This window comes from Cornus florida, unplaced genomic scaffold (assembly GCF_030987335.1).
Source record: "Cornus florida cultivar Cherokee Brave unplaced genomic scaffold, ASM3098733v1 CherokeeBrave_3.0.0_Hap2_Chr11, whole genome shotgun sequence".
NCBI lineage: Eukaryota > Viridiplantae > Streptophyta > Magnoliopsida > Cornales > Cornaceae > Cornus > Cornus florida.
In genome coordinates, this window is record NW_026775581.1 from 122,372,888 (window position 1) to 122,396,997 (window position 24,110).

The 24,110-nt window shown below is 31.4% G+C and overlaps 2 protein-coding genes across 2 annotated transcripts; one reads left to right on the top strand and one right to left on the bottom strand.

Moving 5' to 3' along the window:
* The first annotated feature begins 442 nt into the window (after nt 1-442).
* Nucleotides 443-11,088, top strand: LOC132286760 (MADS-box transcription factor 23-like). Its single transcript, XM_059789143.1, has 7 exons — nt 443-624; nt 5,298-5,376; nt 9,408-9,469; nt 10,427-10,526; nt 10,619-10,660; nt 10,749-10,832; nt 10,958-11,088. Exons 1-7 carry the CDS (start codon nt 443-445, stop codon nt 11,069-11,071), a joined length of 663 nt encoding a protein of 220 aa, XP_059645126.1. The 3' UTR covers nt 11,072-11,088.
* Nucleotides 11,089-17,364: 6,276 nt separating this feature from the next.
* On the bottom strand, nt 17,365-17,956 carry LOC132283355 (uncharacterized). Its single transcript, XM_059785293.1, has one exon. It carries the CDS (start codon nt 17,845-17,847, stop codon nt 17,536-17,538), a length of 312 nt encoding a protein of 103 aa, XP_059641276.1. The 5' UTR covers nt 17,848-17,956; the 3' UTR covers nt 17,365-17,535.
* Nucleotides 17,957-24,110: the final 6,154 nt, after the last annotated feature.

Here is a 24,110-nt window from a genome sequence, read left to right on the forward strand (position 1 = left end):
GAAATATAAAAGGAGTAGTACTGATGATTCATTCTCGACTTCTTCAATGTGAATTCGAGTTTAAAATTAACCACTTTCTTTAGTAGTAGTAGCTGTTTTAGATACCAAACAGCTCAAAAAGCAGTTTTTGCACTACCTCAAAACCACCCATTTGCTTATAAAAGACTCATTCACTCTTGACTTTGATATGAAGCAAATTAGTACTTCTTCACAACACAATTAATCAGTTTCAAACTTAACCATGTAAGCTTTGCTTCATCATGTCTTCGATTTCTCAGCTACTACTCTTCTACTTCATTTCTTAAGATCTAATATATACTCTTTACATATATATATATATACACACACACCACACACACACACATACACATACACTTACTTTTTTTCTCCCAATATATGTGTATTGCAGAAACCCTAGATTCTATATTATAGACTGGTGAGGATGGGGAGAGGGAAGATTGCGATCCGGAGGATCGATAACACGACGAGCAGGCAAGTGACTTTCTCAAAGCGAAGGAACGGATTGTTGAAGAAGGCGAAGGAGCTAGCGATTCTGTGTGATGCAGAAGTAGGGCTGGTTATCTTTTCCAGCACTGGCAAGCTCTATGAATTCTCAAGCACCAGGTTTTTTTGACAACCTTAATTTGGCCATGTCTATCTTATCATTCTTTTTACTTTATTTGTATCCTTAAGTTTTGTATTTTTGAATGCTCTGTAAAATCATCGTCATTAAGGAACAGAATTGGCTTGTATAATATCGAAAGTATACTTGGTATATATTAGTTCTTGATCTCCTAAATAGCCTATTTTTTTCCCCCCTATACGGACTTGGATAGTTTGTGTACACGTATTTTTATAGGTAGAGGTCACACACACACACACATATATATATATATGTTGATATGAAGTTTATGTTTTGTGTGTGACATAGTTTGCATGGCAACACAAGTCTATAAAGACAAGATTTATTTGTTTGCATCTGTTGTACAGACACCTAAAGATTGCACCGCACTTCTCATCACTAATTTAATGGTACTGTGAAAGATTTTTAGTTCATTCACCCTATACTAGTATGACAAAAAAGCTAATATATATAGAATATAATTAACATGCTCTAAGAGTCTAACTTAAGACTTATTAATTTCCTAGGAGTGTGAAAGAGAGTGCATATATAGTTAATAACATGTGGATCTCATCAGATTAATCCATTTGTTTTTTTTTTTGTGTTTTTTTTTCCTTTCCATTTGAACAAAGTTGGAAGGAGTAATAAGCCATCTACAATTAGGTGATTAGCAAAGGGTGCTCTCTACAGTCATGTATATATTCCATGTAATTGGACTGACCTGAGAACTAGTAAACAAGAAATTACAATGTTAATACAATGATTTAACCCCAAAAAAAAAAAAATTTAATACAATGTTGAGCTAATTTGCACCTCGGCTATGTAATAAAGGTGTTATATTATAAATTTATAATTAAGATAATCAGTTCTTTCATGTCAAACATCCTAAGCCTATATAGGCTATATTTCCTCTATAATTCACTCTGCAGACTCAAATTGTTGTGACAAGACCCTGGCCTCCTAAATCCATTAATTTACTTTAAAAAAATATTTATTTTTTCTTTATCTATGTCATTTTCTTTTCTTTTCTTTGTTTTTTTGGGGAAAAAAGTAGAAGAAACCTTAACCAAGTATTCTATCCCTAGAAAAACCTTCATCTATCCATTATTCATTATTATTATTATTATTATTATTATTTGCACACAAAAGGTTGTTTTTTCCAATTATAGAACAGAAGCCATGATATATAATTTATGATTTTATATGTAGAGATAGATTATAATATCATTTTTCATACTTATATAGATAAAAATAAAAAAAAATAAAAAATAAAAAATAAAAAAGTTGGCTGCGTGCTGCTGCGTGCATGCTTTAATTGATTTCAAAGTAGAATGGTGAGTAAGGAGAGAGCTAATCAATGTATTAGGTAACATATCACCATCATATAATGCTATAAAGGCTACTACTTAATTGCATTTTGGGGTCACTGTGCATGTTGATACTAGTTTTTTTAATGATAAAGTTTCTCCACTTAAATGAAGAGTCAATATAAAAAATAAAAATAGAAATAATTTTATCTATTCCGTATGGTATGTCAAGTCAAAGTGGTAATTGCCAATGTCCCATGCATGTGTTGTTACCTTGAGAGACAGTCAGTAGGGTTTTGTTCCATTTGAGAAACTTCTATTGGAATATATCAAATACATAATGAACCGTTTAGTGTAATAAAAATACTGAAATTGAACACCATGTTTGCTTTAGAAATTTGCTTTTAAAAGAAAAAAAAGTATTTAAAACCCTTTTCTCAAACGTAAAATGTAAATCAATAAATCACATCAGATTTAGAATTTAAAAAAAAGGCTAAAAGGCACAACAGGATGTTTTAACAAAAACCAAGTAAAAATTTCTTGATGTAAGTGGCCCAGTTTTCATTTTTTTAATTTTTTTTATAGGGTTCACTCCTAAGTCCTAAGTAAGGGTGGAACTAACTACCGAGATAAAGTTTACAAGTGTGAGCATGATTTTATTAATTCGATTAACTCAAATTACAAGATAAAGTTTATAATTTTTATATTTGTATGAATGCTTGTTATTTATATACAATCAGGTTAAAATTTTTTTTTTTTTTAATTGATAATAAGCACACTTACATACTCATTTTTGTTTTTATGGGGACTTGAATCCTCGACCTTTTACTTTAGAAGACGATAAAGTACCATTAACTTACAAGGCCCTTGTTTAATAAGATTAATGTTAGATTATGACACAAATTAATATAATTGTTTTGAAAGTTTGAAGTAAAATTATAGTAACTAACACGGAGTTATATATATAAACAAAATAATTAAAGATATAAAGTTTTAACTCCTTTCCACAGTGATAATATATATATATATATATATATATATATATATAATTTAAAAAAAAAAAAAAAAACATTATTGAATTCTACAAGTTTGAGTGATTTTATTTCAGATTAATGTATATAGTTTCAATAGTTAATGAGTTACACATTACGGCGTGAGTTAAGATGCAATAAGTTTCTTGGGACTTTGTATTAAAATGCAGTAAGTCATCTGAGGTTTTAGCACGTTCTTCCCATGCATCCAAAAGAAATAAATTGTTGGTTTGTTCATTTTTTTTTTCATTTTTCCGGTAGATCTGATTAGTTCATCTTAATTTATGAGAACTTTTCTGGTTTTAGAAAACAGATAAACATAATTTGAAAGTTCTTTTTAGTTGCAGTTTTTTCGGGTCACTCGAACACCTTTATAATATGCAAATAGGGTACATAACCCTCTATAGCTTCTTAAAAATCTTTAATCTTTATATTTTTTTGTGCGAACAAGGGCCTATTGTTGGTAGAGAGATTAAAAGACTAAAGTGCCCTCATGTATTTGAAAATAAAGAAGGTGAAAAACAAAATAAATATAAAATGACCAAACCACCCTAACCAAAAGAGGGAAATGGTGTTTATATGTAAAATGGTATAACAACATTTTGGAGAGACCAAAAGGGAAGTTTAGAAAATTTGTTACTTAATATAGGTTGCACGTGACTACTTAAATGTGATTTTCTAACATATTATGCGAATTAAGAACGGATTAATATACCCAAAATAAAGGTTTTTTTTTTTTTTTTGTTTGTATAAGTAATATACCCAAACTAAAGGTTAGAGAAGTTATTTGCCCAAATTTTAAACATTAGGTTGTTTTTCTCACTTTACCTTAACTGTTATTTAAAGAAGTATCCAATTTGAGATAACAATCCTTGAAAACCATTTTCCACTTTCAAAGTTGTCAAAAACTGTTATAGAGTACTACTAAATCGGACAGGTCTATAAATTCTTGGCAGACTTCTTTGTTGCAATACTTGCTGCACTACTGGATTACATCTTTTGTTATGACCTGAAATATAACAAAAGATGGATAAGATGGTAAAATTAATGAAAGATGGATAAGTTACTTTCAAAAGTTAATTAAACATAAATCATTTGAAAGGTTTAGGAGGCTAAGAAGAATATAGTAACCTTCTGAACAACTCAACTAGTAAGGCTTTTCAGGGTAATCCCTTGAGTGGTTCTTCACACCAAGGTGATGCCTTGCACGCGGTTTTGCATTCAAAGTTTACAAACCATCTGAGAATCCAAAATCCAAAGTGGCTAGTGCGTAGTTTGATTCTTTGTTACAAAAAAATAATAATAATTCACGGTTCAAAATGTATCAAGGAAAATGAAATCTGGAAGGGGAATAACTTTTCCCAACCTTTTTGTCCCGTTCCATTCTTTTAAACACCACCTCAAGTAAATGAAATTTTCCACCTCAACAACTGTTATAAACTTTGACAATTATTGAAGATAATTCAAGTGCACTAATAATTCCTAATGTGTTCCTGACCTATAATCAATGTTGATCCCAAAATAACATAAGAAAAATGCAATAAATGCCCTCTGGCAGAGTCACGGCGTGCATCTTATTAAAGATTATCTGATGCTTATACCAGTTTATGAATCATACATGACAATAAGATGTGCAATAAAATGTGCAAATATGTAAAGAAAACCCTAGCAGAAAGTGAGAAAGAGACCAACCATGTGCTTAGAGAGTTCCTCCATTCACTCCAAAGAGTAGGCAGTTTATGTCACAAACATGTTGGGGGTACCTCAGCTTCAAAATATTGTCAAGCATCAGCTGGTCAGACCAGAAGCAAGCAAAGTTGTGGAAAAACATTAAGAAAAATGATAGAAGAACCAAAAAAAATACTGAACATATGACATTATTGTCTCTCGATCCTAAACAAATTTATATGTTCCATGATTCAATTACTGTTCTTTAAAATCAGAAAGGGATTCCTTTTAAACTTTGAGTAAGAAATGAAAAATGAGACACCTGCTCTTTTTCCCCCTTCTTTCTTATTTTGTTTTTTGGGGGGATGTTTTGGGGGTTAAAAAAAAAAATACACTGTATTATTGTGCCTCTAGATTAATATGATCAATTTTGTGTATAGTTGTATTAATCATGACCAACATATACTTGCATGAAATACAAGAGAGTTCAGAACTTTAGACAAAGAAATTACAGTTTTATTTACAGTTTTCACTTTTTCTCTACGAGTTTTTTCCTAGTTGCTATTATCTTCAAAGCGATGCACTAAAGCCATTTATGTCGCATTTCCCATTTACTAAAGCTATAAATATAGTGACCAAGAATCTGATCAATGCTTTCCCTCTTGTCAGCATGAAATCAGTAATTGATCGATATTATAAAGCAAAAGAGGAACATCACCAACTACTTAATCCCGTATCAGAAGTCAAGGTACGCTTCCCTCAAACCTCTTTCAATCTCCACCTGCAAATTTCTAACAGAAATAAAGCTATATTAGAGAAACTCTTCATTGCATATTTACTTTGATTAGTGAGAGTTAAAAAGTTGTGTAGTAAATTGTGCATATAAATATCTTCTACTAATAAGAAAATAACGATTTTTGAGTGTTGTGGAAGCACTTGCAAAGCAGCTAAAATACATAGATGAGAATATGCATGGTGAAAACCCGCCAGAGTTGCTTGGACAGCAAGGTCTCAGGGTACTAAATTGAGGTATCAAATTCAAGTCCAAGTTTAAGTGATATCCATGACTCGCAGTGATTGTGGATATCTTCTACTTGATTTAGTATCCATTGTAATTTAAACACTTCCGTAAAACATTGTAATGAAACCCATTGAAGATAAAATGAAGAAGAAAAACAACCAACTAAGAGCTGTGGAGATGTGCAATGAAAAGGGATAACTTGACAAACGAAAAAGAGTGACAGTCCACAATAAGGTTCTTGCTAGGAAGATGTGAGGACAAAAATTAACATCTGTTAGGATGGTTAGGAAGGGCAGAATAGCTTATGGTTTAAGTGAATTTATGGCCCTAGCCAAAGCATAAAGGTAAAACAAGGCTCGCACATCTATACTCTAAATAGTTGGGACAAATCTTTGATGAGTCCAGGTCGTTCAGGTCATATTGATCATTTACATCATCATTTATGTTTCTGTTTTTGATAGATCAATTCTTGTTACTTTAACTTTGACCAAACAAGATATTATAAAATCATATATCACTCTAGGTTCTTTTCCCACTAGTTAGGATATTCGAAGTTCAGTATTTATATGTAACAGAGATTGAACCTAAGTTCTCATCTCAAATAAGAAAAAGAAAAGATACAGATCCAACTTCACTCAAGTATGGCTCTCTTATCATAGCAAATGATGTTATGCTTCAAGCAATTGCTTACTAGTATATGAAGTGCACATGAACTTGAAAAAATCATCTCTGTTGTGTCAATCATAAGTACAATCCCTCATTCAGATGGAATGAGTACAATTCTAGGTGCTCACCAATTTGCCAACAAATATTATCTAGCATCACGCACACAGGTATCCTAGAATGGTGGTGTAGTGTTGTTTGCCTGTCAACCTTAGGATGACAGGCATGGGAAATAGGACTTTGCCAAAGATCTAAAAGTGCATCTAGGCAATATTAAATGGTTGAAAGCCATTAATGGAACCATGATGAAAAAACCACACTGGGTTTTTTTTTTTTTTTTTTTGGTAAGTGAAAAAACCACACTGCGTTTATGTGCAATCAAGAGGAAAGAAATCAAATAGCAATATTCTAGAATCCTGCTCGGCCAAGAGAAACGAACTATTTTTTAATGGAATTGTGTCATAAAACCATAGAAAAATTGACAGAAAAGTTGTATAACTTTATTGATTTTTCAATAAAAGAAATATGAATTTGGAGGAAGGGAAAGTAAGAGAATGGAAAGATAACATTTTAGAATAACATTTTCCCATTATAGCGTTAAACATTAATGGGTTTAGAATGAAATGGAAAATGTAAAGATAAAAGATTTTGGAGCCCTTTCCTTTCCTTTCTGCCCAATTCTGACAAAAAGGATTTGGTGGGTTTTGAGGAAAGTCATCTACTCCCTTCTTCCTTTCTCTTCCCACTTCCTTCCTTCCTACCAAATGATGGATCTCAAATTTTAAATCAGCGCAAAATTTTTATTTTCTATATTGATACTTTAAAAATTAGCTCCTAATCTTAAATTTTGAATCATTAACTAGGGGAGTGTGATAGACAGTATCAACCACAATCACAAAGACCCAATGAGTAGATTGATGAACACCACAAAATGAATAACGAGAAGAAGTGCTAGAATGGAACAAATTCCAAGAAATAAATGGGCCCAATGATAAGAAATATTATATTATATTAAATATAATAAAAATTAATAACACTATGCTCAAAATAAATAATAAAAACCTAAATCCGCCAGCCATTTAAATAATGATATTTTGTGTTTTCTCAGAATGAATTCACAAAGTAAGCCAATTTTCCCCTAAACGTGTTAAAGCTACTGCACATTAGTCTATTTGGAGTAAAACTCATTCCAAAGTAAATGCTTGTAAGGACTTATCAAAACCATATGATATTCTGAATTTGAAATATTAGAATGTTACTAAGAAAACACAAAAGTTTAGTTCCTAAATAATCAAGAATGAAATCATCTAGAAATATTTGTATGCTTTATGCTTTTGTAACCTGATGGATTCTCAAAAGCACAATTGATTGATAGTGTTACCCAAAAGAAAAGGTATACTATCTATCATTCTTGATTTGATGACATGGTTTACATACCTTCTTGTGTAATAAACGTCATCACCACAAGCTCTTGAAACTTCATAAGAATTTGGAGACTTGTGGCTTCCAAGTGCATCATATAGATATTCCAGCTAAATGTTAATTATAAAAAAAAAAATAGATATTCCAGCTAAATGCAATTATTATTTACCAACTCAAAAAAGGAAGAGCATATAAACAGCCCGATCCCCAAATTTCTCTCTCTCTCTCTCTCTCTCTCTATATATATATATATAGTGAGAGCACAGATCAAAATTAGGAGTGGAATACATATTGAAAATATAAAGTAAAGTACATGGTTCCAAAGGAACTTAAAATCATTTCACCAGCTCACATTATCATGCTATCAGCCAAGGAAATGAGCTAATGACCAATTACTATATGCTAGTACTTGATAAATATATCCACAAATCTATAACCAGCACATTATGTTGCAAGAATCTCTTGACGATTGCACAATGTTTTGACATGATTCCATTATAAGATGGTTCGTTTGTCTTGACCGAACAGTATTGCTAGGATATATAATGGCTTCCAACTAAGATAATACATGGGCCACTTGATAATCTTTTGGATGTATATAACAGCATCATGTTGAAAAGTAGTTGCGGAACCATGAAATAAATTAGATTATTGTTCTTGTAACACAGATTTATTTATAATATAACATTATTGGAAGTTGGATGTAGTATGTGCATGCCATATACCGAGCTACTGACTGTCTTTCCCATGTACAAGAAACACTTCTCCAATCTCCGATAGGAATAACAAATGTAATCACTCACTTCTATCATAACTTTTATATTGATCAAATCCTTATGTAATAACTAACCTCCTTCAGGTATGGTACTGGTAAGGCATGAGTTGAGTAAAGAGAAAGGAGTAAATATGAGGAGAGGAGAGAAGAGGAGAGGAGAGGAGAGGAGAGGAATTATAGGAGTTTCTAGACAGCTAGTAATTTTGTTGAACCAAAAGAAACTATGCAGAAATAAGCTTCAAACAGGAGAGGCAACTAGGTGAATTAACAATCAACATCAATGCTAGTAAACACTCATTGAGAAAGTTTCTTCTCTTCACTCATTATATTTGGAATCATATAGCATGCTTGGAAAATATCAGATAAAATGAATTATGAAAAATTTGGAATGCCAAAGAAAATTCCAGTTGACTAACCATCATATCATTCAGTTTTCAATCTAATACACAAAATTTGTAACATAGTTCCACTGGAATGGGGTGGCATCTCTATTGAATTTAAAATGGTCAAAGTTTTGACTCCTACTAGAGTTTACCAGCAATGGAAGAATTAGCAATTTAGTAGAATAGCTCTGATAACCCAACAAAAGCTATATTGGCCTAGTGTTAGACGTTCTCGTCCCACATCAGATCTGGATGGGGAGAGTGTTGAGTATATAAGGGGTATGTAGCACTACCCAATAGCTTAAGCTATTGGGTCAGCCGGCAAGCACCCAACTTGTTACACCTAGCCAGTATAATGATTGCTTATGTAGCTTGGCTTATTTGTTCAACTAAGCATGTCTTACTCTAACATGTTATGTTTAAAATTTTAGCAGATTAGTTCTATTTGGTCATGATGTTAAAAAAAGTACATCATAGTTTTGCATACACTTGATCAGTGCTATTTTACTTGCTAGCTTTGGCAAAGGGAGGCAGAAATCTTAAGGCAACAGTTATACGACTTGCAAGAAAATCATCGGTACAATCTTTCTCCTTTAGCTTGCAGCTCTTTTGTCCTTAAATGAAAATATTAATAACCTGAAATAGCTTAGGATAAGATAAGAAACTACAGAATAGTTTCTTCATAAATTATTTAGAATAGCCACATGATATAAGCTGAAAATCAAGGGAAACTATTCAGGGGGGAAAGAAATATTAAGGAGAACTCTTGGAAAAATAACTAGTCATCCCAAGTCCTAACACTAGAAATCAGTCAGTCACACACAATGTTAAACCAAGCATTAAACAACTGATAACATGTGATGGAAAATGCATGAATTAAGGGGAAACAAGTTGAAATGGAAAATGCAGGATGACATGTGATGCTGACAGGAAAGTGTCTTCTTTACTCAAGTGTCAATATATTGAAAGGTTAATTAGTTTCTGGGATTGTTAATATAAAATAGCTTAAGCTGATTGTGCTTAGTTGTGTTCTCCATTCCATATGTCATGAAATATGTTTAACAACAAGAAGAGTTTAGATAAAATAAGAACTGTTTATATGTTATACAGTCAGTAACATAGATGTCAAATGTTAGCCTGAGTCCACTTGCCTCAAAGAGCCAGCTGACTCAGCTGCTAAAGGCTTTCCAGGGTTGCATTACAAGTTTCAAGACTCCTGAGAATGAGCTTGAACGTCAACCGCACCTGCCAATAAACCTACACCCCACCAACTAGAAATCTTCTTGAGAGAACCAATAAGGGGAACCCTTGGTGCAACAAAACAAAAAGAATGCAAAGGTAAGCCAACAGTATAGGCATGACTAGTAAGATTCTCCAATAAGGCTTAAAACCTTATAGGAACCCTAGAAAAAAGGTGGAAAAAAAAAATACTCTCCTTATCTCAGCAAGATATATAATTCTAACACATATGATGTGTCAATATATATATATATATAACGAATAGTGAACCTGTATTGCCATTTTGATGAGACAGGCAATTGATGGGAGAAGAACTTTATGGCTTGAGTGTCAAGGACCTACAAAATCTAGAGAACCAGCTGGAAATGAGTTTGAGAGGTGTCCGTATGAAAAAGGTAAGAAACCATTATTGTGGCCTATATGAAGAAAACACATAATACTGACAAGGTTTTTATACGTCTGTCGCGTGGTTTTCTGGCTTCCACAGGACCAGATATTAACTGATGAGATACAAGAGCTAAACCAAAAGGTCTATCCAAACAACGGCTCTTTTCTGTAAAAGAATTTCACTAAGAATATTTCAATTATAATTACTAATGTCTGCTGAATCCATACAGGGAAACCTTCTTCATCAAGAAAATGTAGAACTCTACAAGAAGGTAAACCACATTCGTCAAGAAAACGTGGAATTGTATAAGAAGGTATCTGGTTGGCGTACTGACAATCTTTAGGCATCCCCAAAAAGAAACTCATGTGTTACAATCCTTGTCAGCAAAACATATGAAAGTTATCTAACAAAATCTAATAATGAGATTTTATGCTTCAGGTTTGTGGCACAAGGGATGTGAATGTGGTTTCTGGAAACACCCTCATTCCATATGGTTTTAGCATCGGAGAGGATGTGCCAATCAATCTTCAATTGAGCCAGCCTGAGCAATAGAATTTTGAGATACCAGCAAGGGCAACAAAATCAAGGTGAAATTCTTCCCACAACCTTAGAATGTTATTCTAGAGTACAAATACTATGCTCAGGATTTTATCTAATAACAGCCTTAAAGCTGTAGCAGATTGCAACAGCATTAGAATTTTTAGCACATTTAGAATTGTAGACAAATGTGGTCTTATTTGTTTTAAGCATAGCTCAAGAATAAAAGAGTACGGTCCTTGGAATAGGATGACCCAATTAAGATTCATCAGCACAAGATACAATTTTGAAATTGTTGCTTACAGAAATTTTAAATTACACTGGAGGAATCAAAAGGATAACAGAAATATCTTTGTAACTTATCCTTTTTATAATAATCTAGTAAAATGTTGTGTGAAAATCATTTTTTTTTTTTTTTTAGCAGATAAACAAATGATGGCCTCATCAGAGAGCGCTTTCATCCTTTCTTTTTCTTTTCTTTTTTCCAAAAAGAATATATCACCAATATTGATGGAGACAGTGAGATGGATTGTCGCCACAGTGCCGTTTGATCAGTAAATGAGAACAGGGGAAGGAATATATATATATATATAACAGGAGTAACGACATACGAGTTTCCTAGTGGGTTTGCCAAGGATTCTAAACACGGCAAAAAATTGAACACGGGATTCAATTTTAATCAGAAATACAGTAACCCGTGACTATAAGAAAAAAATTCAGCAATATGTCTAATTTAAATAACTAAATACAATTCAAAACATATTCAAGATAGAACATTTTAGAATAGAAATAAATATATTAAATATTTTTAACAACTATAATCATAATTTTTTTTAACTTTATGATTACGATCTAAAATATCATTAAAAATAAAGAAAATAACAATATATATATATATATAGTTTTGAAAACTAAACGGGGCAGGTTTCAGAGTCCAACGGGTTTTGACACTTTATCTCCTACTATGCTCCTAACCTGATTAAATGAGAACCAAACCCTATTCATTAGGAGCAGAGCGGGGCAAGTCCCCATTGGGCTTTGAAATTTTCAAGTGTCTTTTTCCAAAGCCCCTTGACTCACATGCACTTTAAACTTCCACGTCCTCAAAATACCGTTAATTGTAAGCAAATCATTCCTTGCCAATTGAAAGCATTGGTCTCAGATATACATTATATTTTAGAAGGCCAAAAAAAGTAAGGTAAACCATTTATTTCACATAGTGCTAGGTGTAAGCATCAAGAAAAAAGACATAAATATATTTATTGTTTATTTTTATGTAGAAAATAAAACTCAACTCGAATATTCTAAAGATCCATGCCGATAGGGGTCAACTTATCAGAGAAAAAAAATGTTGATAGGGTCTGACAAAGGTTTTAAGCTTGCAGTCAGCTACCTAGCACGATCCTACTCATAGTTCTATGTATACATATATTTAAATAATTTTATATATTATTAAATATATTAACATATTTTACGCATATCAAGAACACACAAAAAAATTAAAAAACAAAATAAAAATAAAAAGAAGACAAAGAAGAGCATTAATATTCCAAAATTGGTAGGTTTATAACTAAATCATGCAGAAAATTACGAAGACGAAAAGGTTAAACATGGTTCAATCAAGAAACTTGGTTGACTTATAATAAAATAAGACAGATAAAATCAATATGGCTAAGCAAATGAAAGCATCAAACAATGTAGGTCACTTAAATAAATGAAAAATGAACAGCCGATGTCACAGGAAGTGTAGGCTTCACGACCAAGGTGTTAGGTGCACCTTCAATTAAGCTTGGTTTGAGATCCATACTCCTAATGAGGACCTTGCTTAAATATTTTACCCTCAGGGAGTTGTAGATTGAAGCAAACCTCAACACAAGGCTTAGAAAAGGCTTTCGATACAACACACAGGACCAGGCTATTATAATCAATGCTGTCTTAGTTTCCTCACTGTGTGCTACTTCTAACTTGCCACAAATGCAACTATTTCTAAGTCTACCTTACTTGTCCCACCAGTCGCTATCCTTTAAAGTTTCAGGGCCCACTTTGCTAAACACTAACCACCTGTTATACTTCAAGCCGGTAAATTGGAAGACCAAAATCCACATCAAGTCACAATAGACAACTTCTCACTAGAGGAGTGAATAGCAAGAAACACTAATTACTTTGAATATTGCTCCATAATTGTTCATATTGATTACAGGCAAACATGCTTGGCTGCAAAGAAAGTCTTTAGGATTCAACCACTGACAAGCCCGGAACATTTGGCACCATCAGAGCGAGCGTATGTCCTATGGAGACGTTTTCTAGATTTGCATGCAATTCATTAGTAATTCTGTAACAAACTTAAAATAAAAAGTATTATCATAATGTTCCACAATTTGCCAAGCTACCCACTTAAATTGCACAAAGGATGTTGCAGATAACAATTGAATTTTTTTTTTTACTGGCCTCCAAGAGTCCAGTAAATAAAAAAAATGTCCACATCATGAATGAGCAGCATTTCAGCATAATTACTGTTGGCACAGAAGTCCAGAATAGGTGATACCTTCTGTTCACTCCAACACAGTGTGCAATGATGACTACAACTGAAAGATTAGACTTCAAATTGAATAATGTGAAGTTGTAGTAGCATTGTCTCCTCCAATGGGAACATCTTATAGCAAATGATTCCATATATTACTAACATCAAGTCCAAAATCTTTGATACTTCAAAAACCATCATGCTCAACCTCTCAGCACTAATTTTCTCCTCTCCTTTTCCAGAAGCAAACATGCCATATAGACCGCCAAATTTCTAAAAGAGGAAAGTACACCACAAGTGAAGATACAACCCCACTAAGGAAATCCATTTATCATTTTTTCCATCCATTCTTAAATTCCAAAACAAACAAGTCGAACAGCCACACAACTAATAACAAAATGCTTCCCCCGTTCCCCACCCCAACCCCCAACCCCCTATTATACACCCTAGCCCCACTCCCTTTCTGAAGTGAATATGGGAAGGTAAAAACTCTAACACCTGCTGATACTCTCCAAACTCTCACAGTTGCATCCACCACTCCCTTTAATTACAACTTTGGTTGCCGACACACCAAACAAGGCACAATTTCAAGAAAGCGCTACCAACAACAATTCCTTCCTTTGCTAAAAGAAATGAAAAAAATACAAATAACTAAAAAAAAGGAACACAATCCTGAATCTCTCAATTTGGCATCACAGTCTACAAAAGAGGTGGCATTGGGAATGCATCCTCCTCCAAATTATACTTCAAATACTTTAATGTTAAGTTTGGCAGCATCGAATAGGCGCTTTGGATTTGGGATTGGAAATTGATTCAGTGCTCCCAAACATAACATAAAAGTATTATTAGAAGTTAACAAAACATTGGAGGCAAATATTTTGGTAAGAATTCTAAAAACAATGTGACAGTGTAACTAACTATGAAATTGCTCTTGATAGCAATACTCTGAACAAGACTTCATTTTAAATTGACACCAGACAATTCATAGTTGAAATTCTGTTGGGTGGTAGTCATTAAAATAGCAAAGATAGTTTATTGGGACAAATTGAGATGAAAACTCCACTAGTAGATGAATAGTACCACTAGGTAGGTCATAGCCTCATAGGTGATGCCATGCCTCCTAGAAACGACTCACTTATACATTATCATAACTCATAAGTAGAGCAAAAATGATGTTAAAAACAAAGTGATTTCAGAATCTGTAGTGATTTCAGAAGCAAATAAAACAAAGTGATTATTTGTACAACCCAAAAAGAAAAAAGAAAAAGGAAAAAATAATTGCCTTAAAAACTGATGATTCCATGGTCTCTATTCAGCATTTAGTTATCTATACCAATAGTGGTCCCCAACCCCTCATTAGTGGTTTCAGAATTGTGTCGGACGTGGCGGAAACAAATCAATTGAACAAATAAAATTCAAATTAAAGAAAAGGGGTACTGAAAATGATTCAAATAAATTAAAATTTACTCCACAAACAAATAAAAACAATTCGCCTAAATAAAGGAATAACAGAGGTTTAAAGAAATCGGACGTAAATGCAGAGCAAATAAATTTGGTAGGAAATAGCGCAATTGATTCTTACCTGGAGAGACATGTTCGTGATCCTCAAGCCATTCTTGTGTTTGATTAGTCTGCTTATTATTATTTTTTTTATTTCCATTTCCAATTCTGCTCGAGAATCGTTAAATTTGGATGAGCCCCGAGGGCTTTATTTTTCTTATATCGAGTCCAACTTAAACCCTAGTTATGGGAAATCGTCTTGGGTTTTGGGTTACTATCCAATTTGGTTACTTTGTAATTGTACGTAGTAATAGTACTACTATTTACGGAGTATTTTTTTTTTTTTTTTTTAAATGAATATAGATATAAAAAAATTCTAAGAAAATTATACTCATATGATAAATCAAGATTTAAAGACTGAAAGGTCTTTCAAAAATGATAACTATTATAAGGGTATTACAACGATTATAAGGGTATTACAACGATTATTTAAAATAATAAATATATACAATTCAATCTAAAATTCTGATTTGAATTGTTGATACATCAATCCAATAACTCAGAATTGACAAAAAGAAAATATAAAAAAATCTCAGATCCAAACCTAATTATATAAATAATTGTCTATACGTATAAATATAATAAATAAATAAATAGTTCGGGTGGTCATTCAAAAATTGCACCCCAAACTAATTTAATCAATTTATAAATGAATTACATGGGTTAGATATGAATTATGCGTAATTAATTCCACTTGAATACAAGATCTAGGTATAAGCTTAATATTGGAATATACATATGAACTTATATATTCACGTGAATTCGGTATATATTTGTTCCGTTTTTATGTTTTCTTTTTTGTTAAGAAAAAGAAAAGAGGTATTTTCTTCTAATATCGTGAAAAGGTTATAACCATACTTTTGGGAAGAAGAGAAAAAATCCAGTTTGAAATAATGGGATGCAAAATGTGACTGAATTTCAAAATAATTTGAAATTAGAAATTAAAATACTTTTGGTAATATAGCATTTGGATCAGTAAGACTAAAAATGAAGGAGGAATATTCTTTCTTATCTTAAATTGGGCAATTAAACAAACTATAAGTTGATTTGGAACCTTTTTTTCATAATGTACTACACATAGGGCGAATTTCTGTTAATTTTGTTTTCACCTTTGGCAGCTTTTTTTTAGTCTATTGTATTCATGTACTTTTCTGCAATTAAATTAATAAAAAAATAAATTTCTCATCTAGTTCAAATCAAGAAGCTTTAGCTTAATTTCAAATTAACACAGAAATGCATGATTAATGTGATATTAGAGCAAAGCATGATCTGAATGGCAAAAACATGAAATAATTGTTCCAAGCCAAAGAATTGCAAGTGGATACCTCCTTGAAGTAGAGAGAACTTTGGTATTTCAAATACAATATAGCATGTATGGGTTCATGAGAAATATATTGAATTGAATTTTTTTTTTAATGAACAACTTTGAATTCAAGGGATCAAATAGGAAATGATACATTGAATCATGGACGCGTTAACCCTTGTATTTTAGTTATCATTGTTAAGTTTGGAACTCTCAACAGGATGCCAACGATAGGTCAAAAAAATACGAGGATGAAATAAGTGTATCGATTTTAAATTTATACCTTTGTGCAAGTCTGCAAACTAAATCTCATACGTATCCTGGGACTAGTACGGGGAGAGGTCATCCAATTAGAAGACATTTTAAAGTCAAGTTATAAAAATATTCAATTTTCATAAGATCTTGAACAAAAATCAAGAATTACATTATTCAATATTAAACAAGAGTTGCGAGAAAATAAAACACCTTTTAAGAGTATCACTATGTCATATGAATCTAAAAACATAAATATGATATACCAACAAATTTGTTATTGCCAACGGTTTCAATAGCCACACCCGCCAGTGATTTAGAGGAGATCTATCAAAAAATATTTAGTGCCCATTTTAATCAACTCTTCATCATCTTTCTTTGCCGAGATGAATGTATTATAATAAGCCACGTACCTTGAGATTTTTGAATGAACTAAATTAACACTAAACATCCCTCAATTTCAATAAGTTGATATGTGTTGGTCAATGCAGTCGTTGCAGAAATTAATTTCAAACTAAGGAAGAGGATCAATGCTTCCATATAATATATATGTTCAAAATCTCTCACAATTACTAGATCCATTAATGAGCCACAACATTTATTTGTCCATCATATAGTCAAGCCACTTTTAATCCATAAGAACATATGTATATTCTCCATAAATACAATCAATAGAGGACTGAAAAACCACATAATAGTATTATATTTCAATTTAAAGAGAATAAGAACATCAAGATTAAGAAAATAAATATATATCTTTTAATACCCCCTAGATCTAAACATTAAAGGAAGTGATCTAAGCAACACTTACTAACAAACACATCTGACTATATAAAATATATATCACTTATGTACATGCCATCTAATTTCTCGAAATGCTTGTGGACACTGGCCATAATCTTGGTGGTGACACCCCTCATCAAAGTTCTGTGAATAGCTAACAGCATCATATTGGAATGTCAAAGGTTTGGATCCATATATGCTCTTGCTCTCCTTCACTAACTTCTTGATCAGCTTTCGCCATTTCCGGTTCCCACTTTTAGCACCTGCAGACGGTAAACGAATGCGAGCGTATTCTTCGTGCACGGGGACACACGACGGCGACATGCAGCCGGAGAAGTACGATGACCGCCGGTGGTTCAGATCAGCCCCCATGTATAAGCCAATAAAGGGTTGCCGCTAAGCTTCACAAGAGTTTGGTCGATAATAATAATAATGTGTGAGACTCTCTGAGTTTGGTGGTCCTCTTATCTTTATATCGTTAACAATTGGAATCAAACATATACTAGTAGGTTTTATCCTTTCTGCACCACTTTTGTGGGGCCTATCTTTCAATTCATATTCATTGTCACAATTGGTGTCATGCAGGCCTCACTAGATAAAGGGATATATATCCACTAATCACAGCTCACAAAATAAATTTGTTATTGGGGGTTGAGAGTCAATGGGGTATGAGCTTTGTCTAATAAGTGGTAGTGATAAAGGAGGATGACAAGTGGCAATGATTTTAATATATACGTGGAAAGGTTGTTAGAAAATTATGTGAAGCCTTTAAAATTTTTTAAAAATTAGGTATATAATGTTGTTGGGGGTCAAAAGTGGGATTTTTATGTAATTTTAGCAGGAATAATTTTAAAATTTTATAGATATAAAATTTAAAAAATAAAAATAATAGATATATAATATAAAAGAGAAATATTTCAGTATGAAATTTATATATGTAACCAAATGACTAGCACTGGTTCCAAATGACTAGCACTGGTTTTGTCCTTATAAAGAATTAAATTTTAGATCTTTTATTCTGAAAAATGAAGCAATACTATTGAATTCTAAAGCCCTTGTCATTGCAGTTTTTAGAATTTAAAATACTAGTCATCTTGATGTGTTTTTTGATCAAGGTAGGACTACAATTAGTTTTGCTATACTCTCTTGAGTCTTGATGAAACTCAGATAACAAAAAATGACAGGTATCAAATTGACAGGTTATATGTTTGGTCAAGTTTTGTCACATGTACCAAATTAAAATGATGTGTTCTTCAATATTATATGCTATTACAAATATTAAATTTACAAAATCCTCTCATTTGAACTAACCAATATAAAAGAGAATCAATACCATTATACGGTATATAAACCCTTTTTTTTCTTCTGAATATATATGTATATATATATATATATATATATAGTGTACAGTTAAGCATGTGAATTTGGTACAACCAAAACTTCTGCCAGCCTAACCCATCAAAACTTGTGGGGACTTGGTTTTTGTCGCATGTCTCTAACGCTGCAAGGGTTGTGAAAAAGAATGTACACTGGCACATAAAAACGTCTACCCCCTAAGATTCGTTGTCCCCACTCTATTTCTTGGTTATCGACTTATCGTGTTCACACCCCCACTTTGGATTCCTTTTACTTGTCCTCACTTTCACACCAAGTTATTGTACTACACCATTAACGTGTATATGCCTTACTAACGTGACATAATTTTTTTTGGGAAATTAACGTGCCATTATTGCTCTACTTAAATCTGTGGTAATGTTTTTGAACGACCGTTCCAAAAAAAATCGCATCCATCATGATTTTTGTGAAAAAAATACCAATCCGGACCATATGGTGCAGGCTAGAAGGTGTTATAATGTGTCATAGATGCAATGAACTCAATTATCTTGAATTTGACTTACTTTGAGTTTGAATCCAAATCTAATCCGAAACTATTTTAACAAGTTTAGATTTTAATTTTGAATTCAATTTTAAAAAGGGTCCGATCTTCATCGGAAGATCTTTCATGTAATCAGATTGAATTTGAATCTGCTTTTAAATAAATCAAGTACTTAGGCCAATATATATGGGTCATATGCATATGAATTTTGACTCTAAAATTACTATAGATTAACATGAATTAGTTCAAATTTACTATAAATTATACAAATTTTTTAAATGAGTATGGTCCTCACGCTCTGTGTGCCCTCTCATTGTAGCCCTATCTGAGTGGTTCTCCTACTTACTTCCACTCCAGTATAAGATTTGCTCCCCAATCACATTACTATTATTGGGCCCTTACCCGAAATCTATTACTCTTGGGGTTTTGTCTCTCTTTGAGGCCCAACTAAACTGCAACCTGGTCATGACATGACTTCATGCTTTGGTCTTGTTCGAGTTGACTCAATGAAGGCTTGAATTTATGAAAGGTGTGGGGTTTGACTCTTAATTGTTGAAACAAATGGGTCATATCTATAAAAAAAAAAAAAAATAAAAAATACTTTTTTTTTTATAAGGCAAGAAGGGTTAGAAGTTAGATGAGTAGGTGCAAAGAGTCGAAGTCAGGCACTCCCAAAATCCACCGGAGGCACTAATCACTGGGCTATCGAGGCATTTGTAAAAAAAAAACAAAAAAAACAAAAAAAAAAAATTTATATATGTACTGATTAATAACTTTTTATATAGTTAAACAAAAATTTCGTTAGTTATTTTTCAATTATACATATTGTATTAAATATCAATGTGATCAAGTTTTATAAATAACATTTAAATGTATTACCAACCTCAAGATGGCCTGATCTTAGTTGGGCTGTACTTTTCATTCCTGTTGTCTAGCCCAACCCATTTTACACCCTTCTAAATGTTATACCAGGCTTTTTTTCTTTCTTTTTTTTTTTTTTCCCTAGGATTTGAAAGGATTGTTTTATCTGTCCTCTTCTCTCAAGCTGTGAGAGTATTTATTTTGGGCATCTGTTTTAGTTTTCAGATAACAATTTTTTGTTTTTTAAAAATTAAAAAAAAAAATTTTAAATTATACAAAAATTTGCTTGATTAACCCTTTTGAAGAACTGTTTTTAAAAAACTTAGTAAAAAAAAGTTTGTTTGTAGGGAATTGACTTTTAAGCCTTTTATAATTCTTGAAAAATAATCTTTTGTTTTTTGAATATTTAAAAACTGTTTTGTGAGTGATTTTTTTACTCTTTGATTTGAATGCGTTTTCAGTTTCATATATTCATCTTGCCATTTTTTGTTAATAACATTTAAAGGAAAAGTTATGCAAGCTAAAATTTCTAGCTATGTCCCATTCAAACTTAAAAATTTGGTTGCCTTATTTTATTTTTTTCATCATCTATTGCACAATATTAATTTTTTTTAAGCGCTCATTAGACATAAGAGTAATTTCGGTAAATATAATTACTTTCTTTTCTCTTTCAGACTACTGAAACTAACAAAATAATATTTTTCCTGCAACTTTGTTAAAACAATTTCTGCTAACTAAATGTATACTAAAAATTTAAAAACAACATATTAATTTTTTTTATTAATTCCTCCTCACCCTTCCTATCGAAAACTTTAGTCAATGGAAAGATTGCTAAAAGTCGATTTGTCTGGGCCTAAGGTGTTTTTAGCCTTTGATATTAATGGATGGAACCATACTTGACTTTATTTATTATATCCAAAAAAAAAAAAAAAAATCCCTTTTTAAGTCAAGACAATTAGGTTGGATAAATTTCTAAATATCTTTGTTATTAGGACCCACGATAGTTTTTATTTTTATTTTTCTCCACCCAAGCACTTCTCTAATTTTTTTTGCTACTAAAATTACTACGATACTTTTTTTACGGTAAAAATTTCTACGATACTTTGATACTTTGCATCTAATTTAAATTTTTTTTTTTCATAAATCATCTAATTTTAAATTTAGGAAGCAGTCAATTGTAATCTTGTTCATTTTTACAATTAATTCCAAAATTCACCAAAGGTTTTATTAAGGGCACTTGTCATAAGCAGATTTCAAGATGAATGTAATATAATTTAAATTATATAAGACTTTTTATTTTTGTTATTATATTATTTCAAATAACATCTGTTGCTGGGTTTTTTATTTTTATTTTTTTATATATAATATACACTTTTTATTTATTTATTTTTTTATATGTTACCAAGGATCTCAAATACTCTTTTATTATACTGGCAATTATCTTCCTCATAAATCTATGAAAAACATGCACTGGGTTTCTCATTTGTTTTTATATTCTACTTATTCGATTTTTAAGTAATTTGTTCTTAATCGAATTTTTTTATGTAATTATATTTCCACTTCATGGGAAGTAGCCACCTATCCCCTGCCGAGGTGTATGTTTTGTCCTTTGCATTAGCATTTGAAATATATATGACTACTCAAACTTTCGACCGTATATCTATGCAAGAAATATATTGTTAGCCTTCGTATTTATATATATATATATATTTTAATTTGTTTTGAAAATCAGGAAAATGAGAAAAAAATATTAATGTTTAAAATCCAAAATTATACAGTTGTATCATGGTAAAAGGCCTCAATTAAAGTCTGTCTTAGATCTCAAATTGAATTAAAAAAAAAAATGTCAGATAAAATGTATATTGTTATCCTTGGTAAGCACTCATTTTGTTCAACTGAGAGTAAATGAGTGTGTGAGTTAAAATAATAATAATAATAATAATAATAATATATATATATATGATTGTAATTTATAGGTAAATTTTTTAATTTAATAAATGAATTGAAAGATTTATTAAATAATTTATTTGACTTTTTGCAAATCTCAAAACAGTCTTAATTAAGTGGGTAAATAAAAATTACTTACGTCTCTTATCAAATTGGACTACTTTATGGTATATTATAAACAGAATGACTTTTGGATTAGATTATAGGAACATCCTTTGACAAATTTTTCTATCCTAATTCAAAATCTGCAATTTATCAAGCTACTAATAAATGTTATTAAATTGATTTGTTTTGTTCATTTAGCGTATAAAAAAAAAATCCAATATTTGAAAATGTGGATTTAGTTAAATAATAAACGTAAAAATAAAAAAGAGAGAAGTGAATTTTCATATCTAAAGAATTATCAAATACAAAACTTATCAAGTTTGGCATTGAAATCGCCAAAAAAAATATTCCCTCCAATCACGAAGATTAGATTGTTGTAACGACTATTCATATTTTGTACTTGACTCTTGAAAATAAATAAAAATAAAAATAAAACTTTGAGATTTGACCGCGAATACATAAACCTAAAAAGTTCTAGACCAAACCTATATAGTTCTATATGTTATTATTTCATGCTTCATGTTTTATGCATGCAGATAATCTTGCTCAGACAAGTTTTTTTTTTTGGTGGTATATAATGTTGTTAGGTTAGTTGTAACTTTGAACATTGTTTTTTTAACAATGGCTGATCTAAATGTAAGGAGAGATGGTGGGGCGTTTTGCCGAAGTTCTGGACCAAAACACCTTTGGTTCCCAGAATGTTCAGTGAAGAAGAGATATTATGGATTCAGAGTGTTCAGTGAAGAAGAGATACTATAGATTGAACTTGATAATTGCGAAATTGTTTGTTATAACTAGCTCAAAAATAGATATATTGCCTTTATAAGCGTGGGAAAGAACCAACTGCACTTCAACGGGTTGAACTTGATGGAGGAAGTAAATGGTTGGAATCATAATACAATAACATTCAAGCTGCTCCCATTACCTTTAAGGTTTTGTGTTGTTAGTTATTGTTTTTACAATTTACTATATAAAAGGATGAAAAAAAAAAAGAAACATTTACTATTTAGGATTTACTATAAATAAGGTTAGTAGTAACTTATTGTTGTTACAATTTACTTTAAAAAAAAATATAAAAAATAGCTACAGTTTTTAATATAGTTCAATATTTTGGGTTAGTATAAGTTTTTTTTTTCCTCATCTATTATAAGTTATAACCATAAATCTTAATTCAGTTTGAAACAAAAACAGTAACAAAAAAATTACTTATAAAAAGTGACCCACAACCCAAAAACTTATATAATAAATCGTTTTCAATTCCACAAATTAAATTTTCATGCTCCAATTTCGCTTTCAAAAATAATTTATAAACAAGTTTCAAACAGCCGCAGCCTTCCAAGACAAAATAACATTCAACAAGAATATGTCAAACCCATAACACAATGCTTGGGAACAGAGTTCTTATGATTCTGAGAATGAAAAAGTATCTGTCCCCAGTATATGAATATCTAATGGCAGCATAACTGATTATAAAATAGATCAATTTCTCTATAAAAATACAGTTACAGCATGATCTGATCGAAAATAAGTTTTAACGGATTTGAATCTTGATTTACAATACTTCTTGTTATTTTCAGGTTCTGAAAACTTCTTCAATTTAGGCTCCGTTTGTTTGAACGTCGTAAAATATATACGAAAAAATATATATATTAAAATTTAACAAAATTAATTTATCCATAAATTTTCAACAAATTATTTTACATGTTCTTGACCCCAACCTCGACGTAAATCTTTATCAAATATTGACAAAGTAAAAATAAAAAAATATTTTACCTGAAAAAAAATATTTTTTTAAAAAAATATTTTACGTCAAAACAAACGGAGTGATCGATCTATATCTCTATTT

Coding starts and splice junctions, on each gene's coding strand:
- LOC132286760 (XM_059789143.1), top strand. CDS start 443: ATGGGGAGAGGGAAGATTGCGATCCGGAGGATCGATAACACGACGAGC. Junction 625..5,297: donor TATGAATTCTCAAGCACCAG/GTTTTTTTGACA, acceptor CCCTCTTGTCAG/CATGAAATCAGTAATTGATC. Junction 10,527..10,618: donor GAGGTGTCCGTATGAAAAAG/GTAAGAAACCAT, acceptor TGGCTTCCACAG/GACCAGATATTAACTGATGA.
- LOC132283355 (XM_059785293.1), bottom strand. CDS start 17,847: ATGGGGGCTGATCTGAACCACCGGCGGTCATCGTACTTCTCCGGCTGC.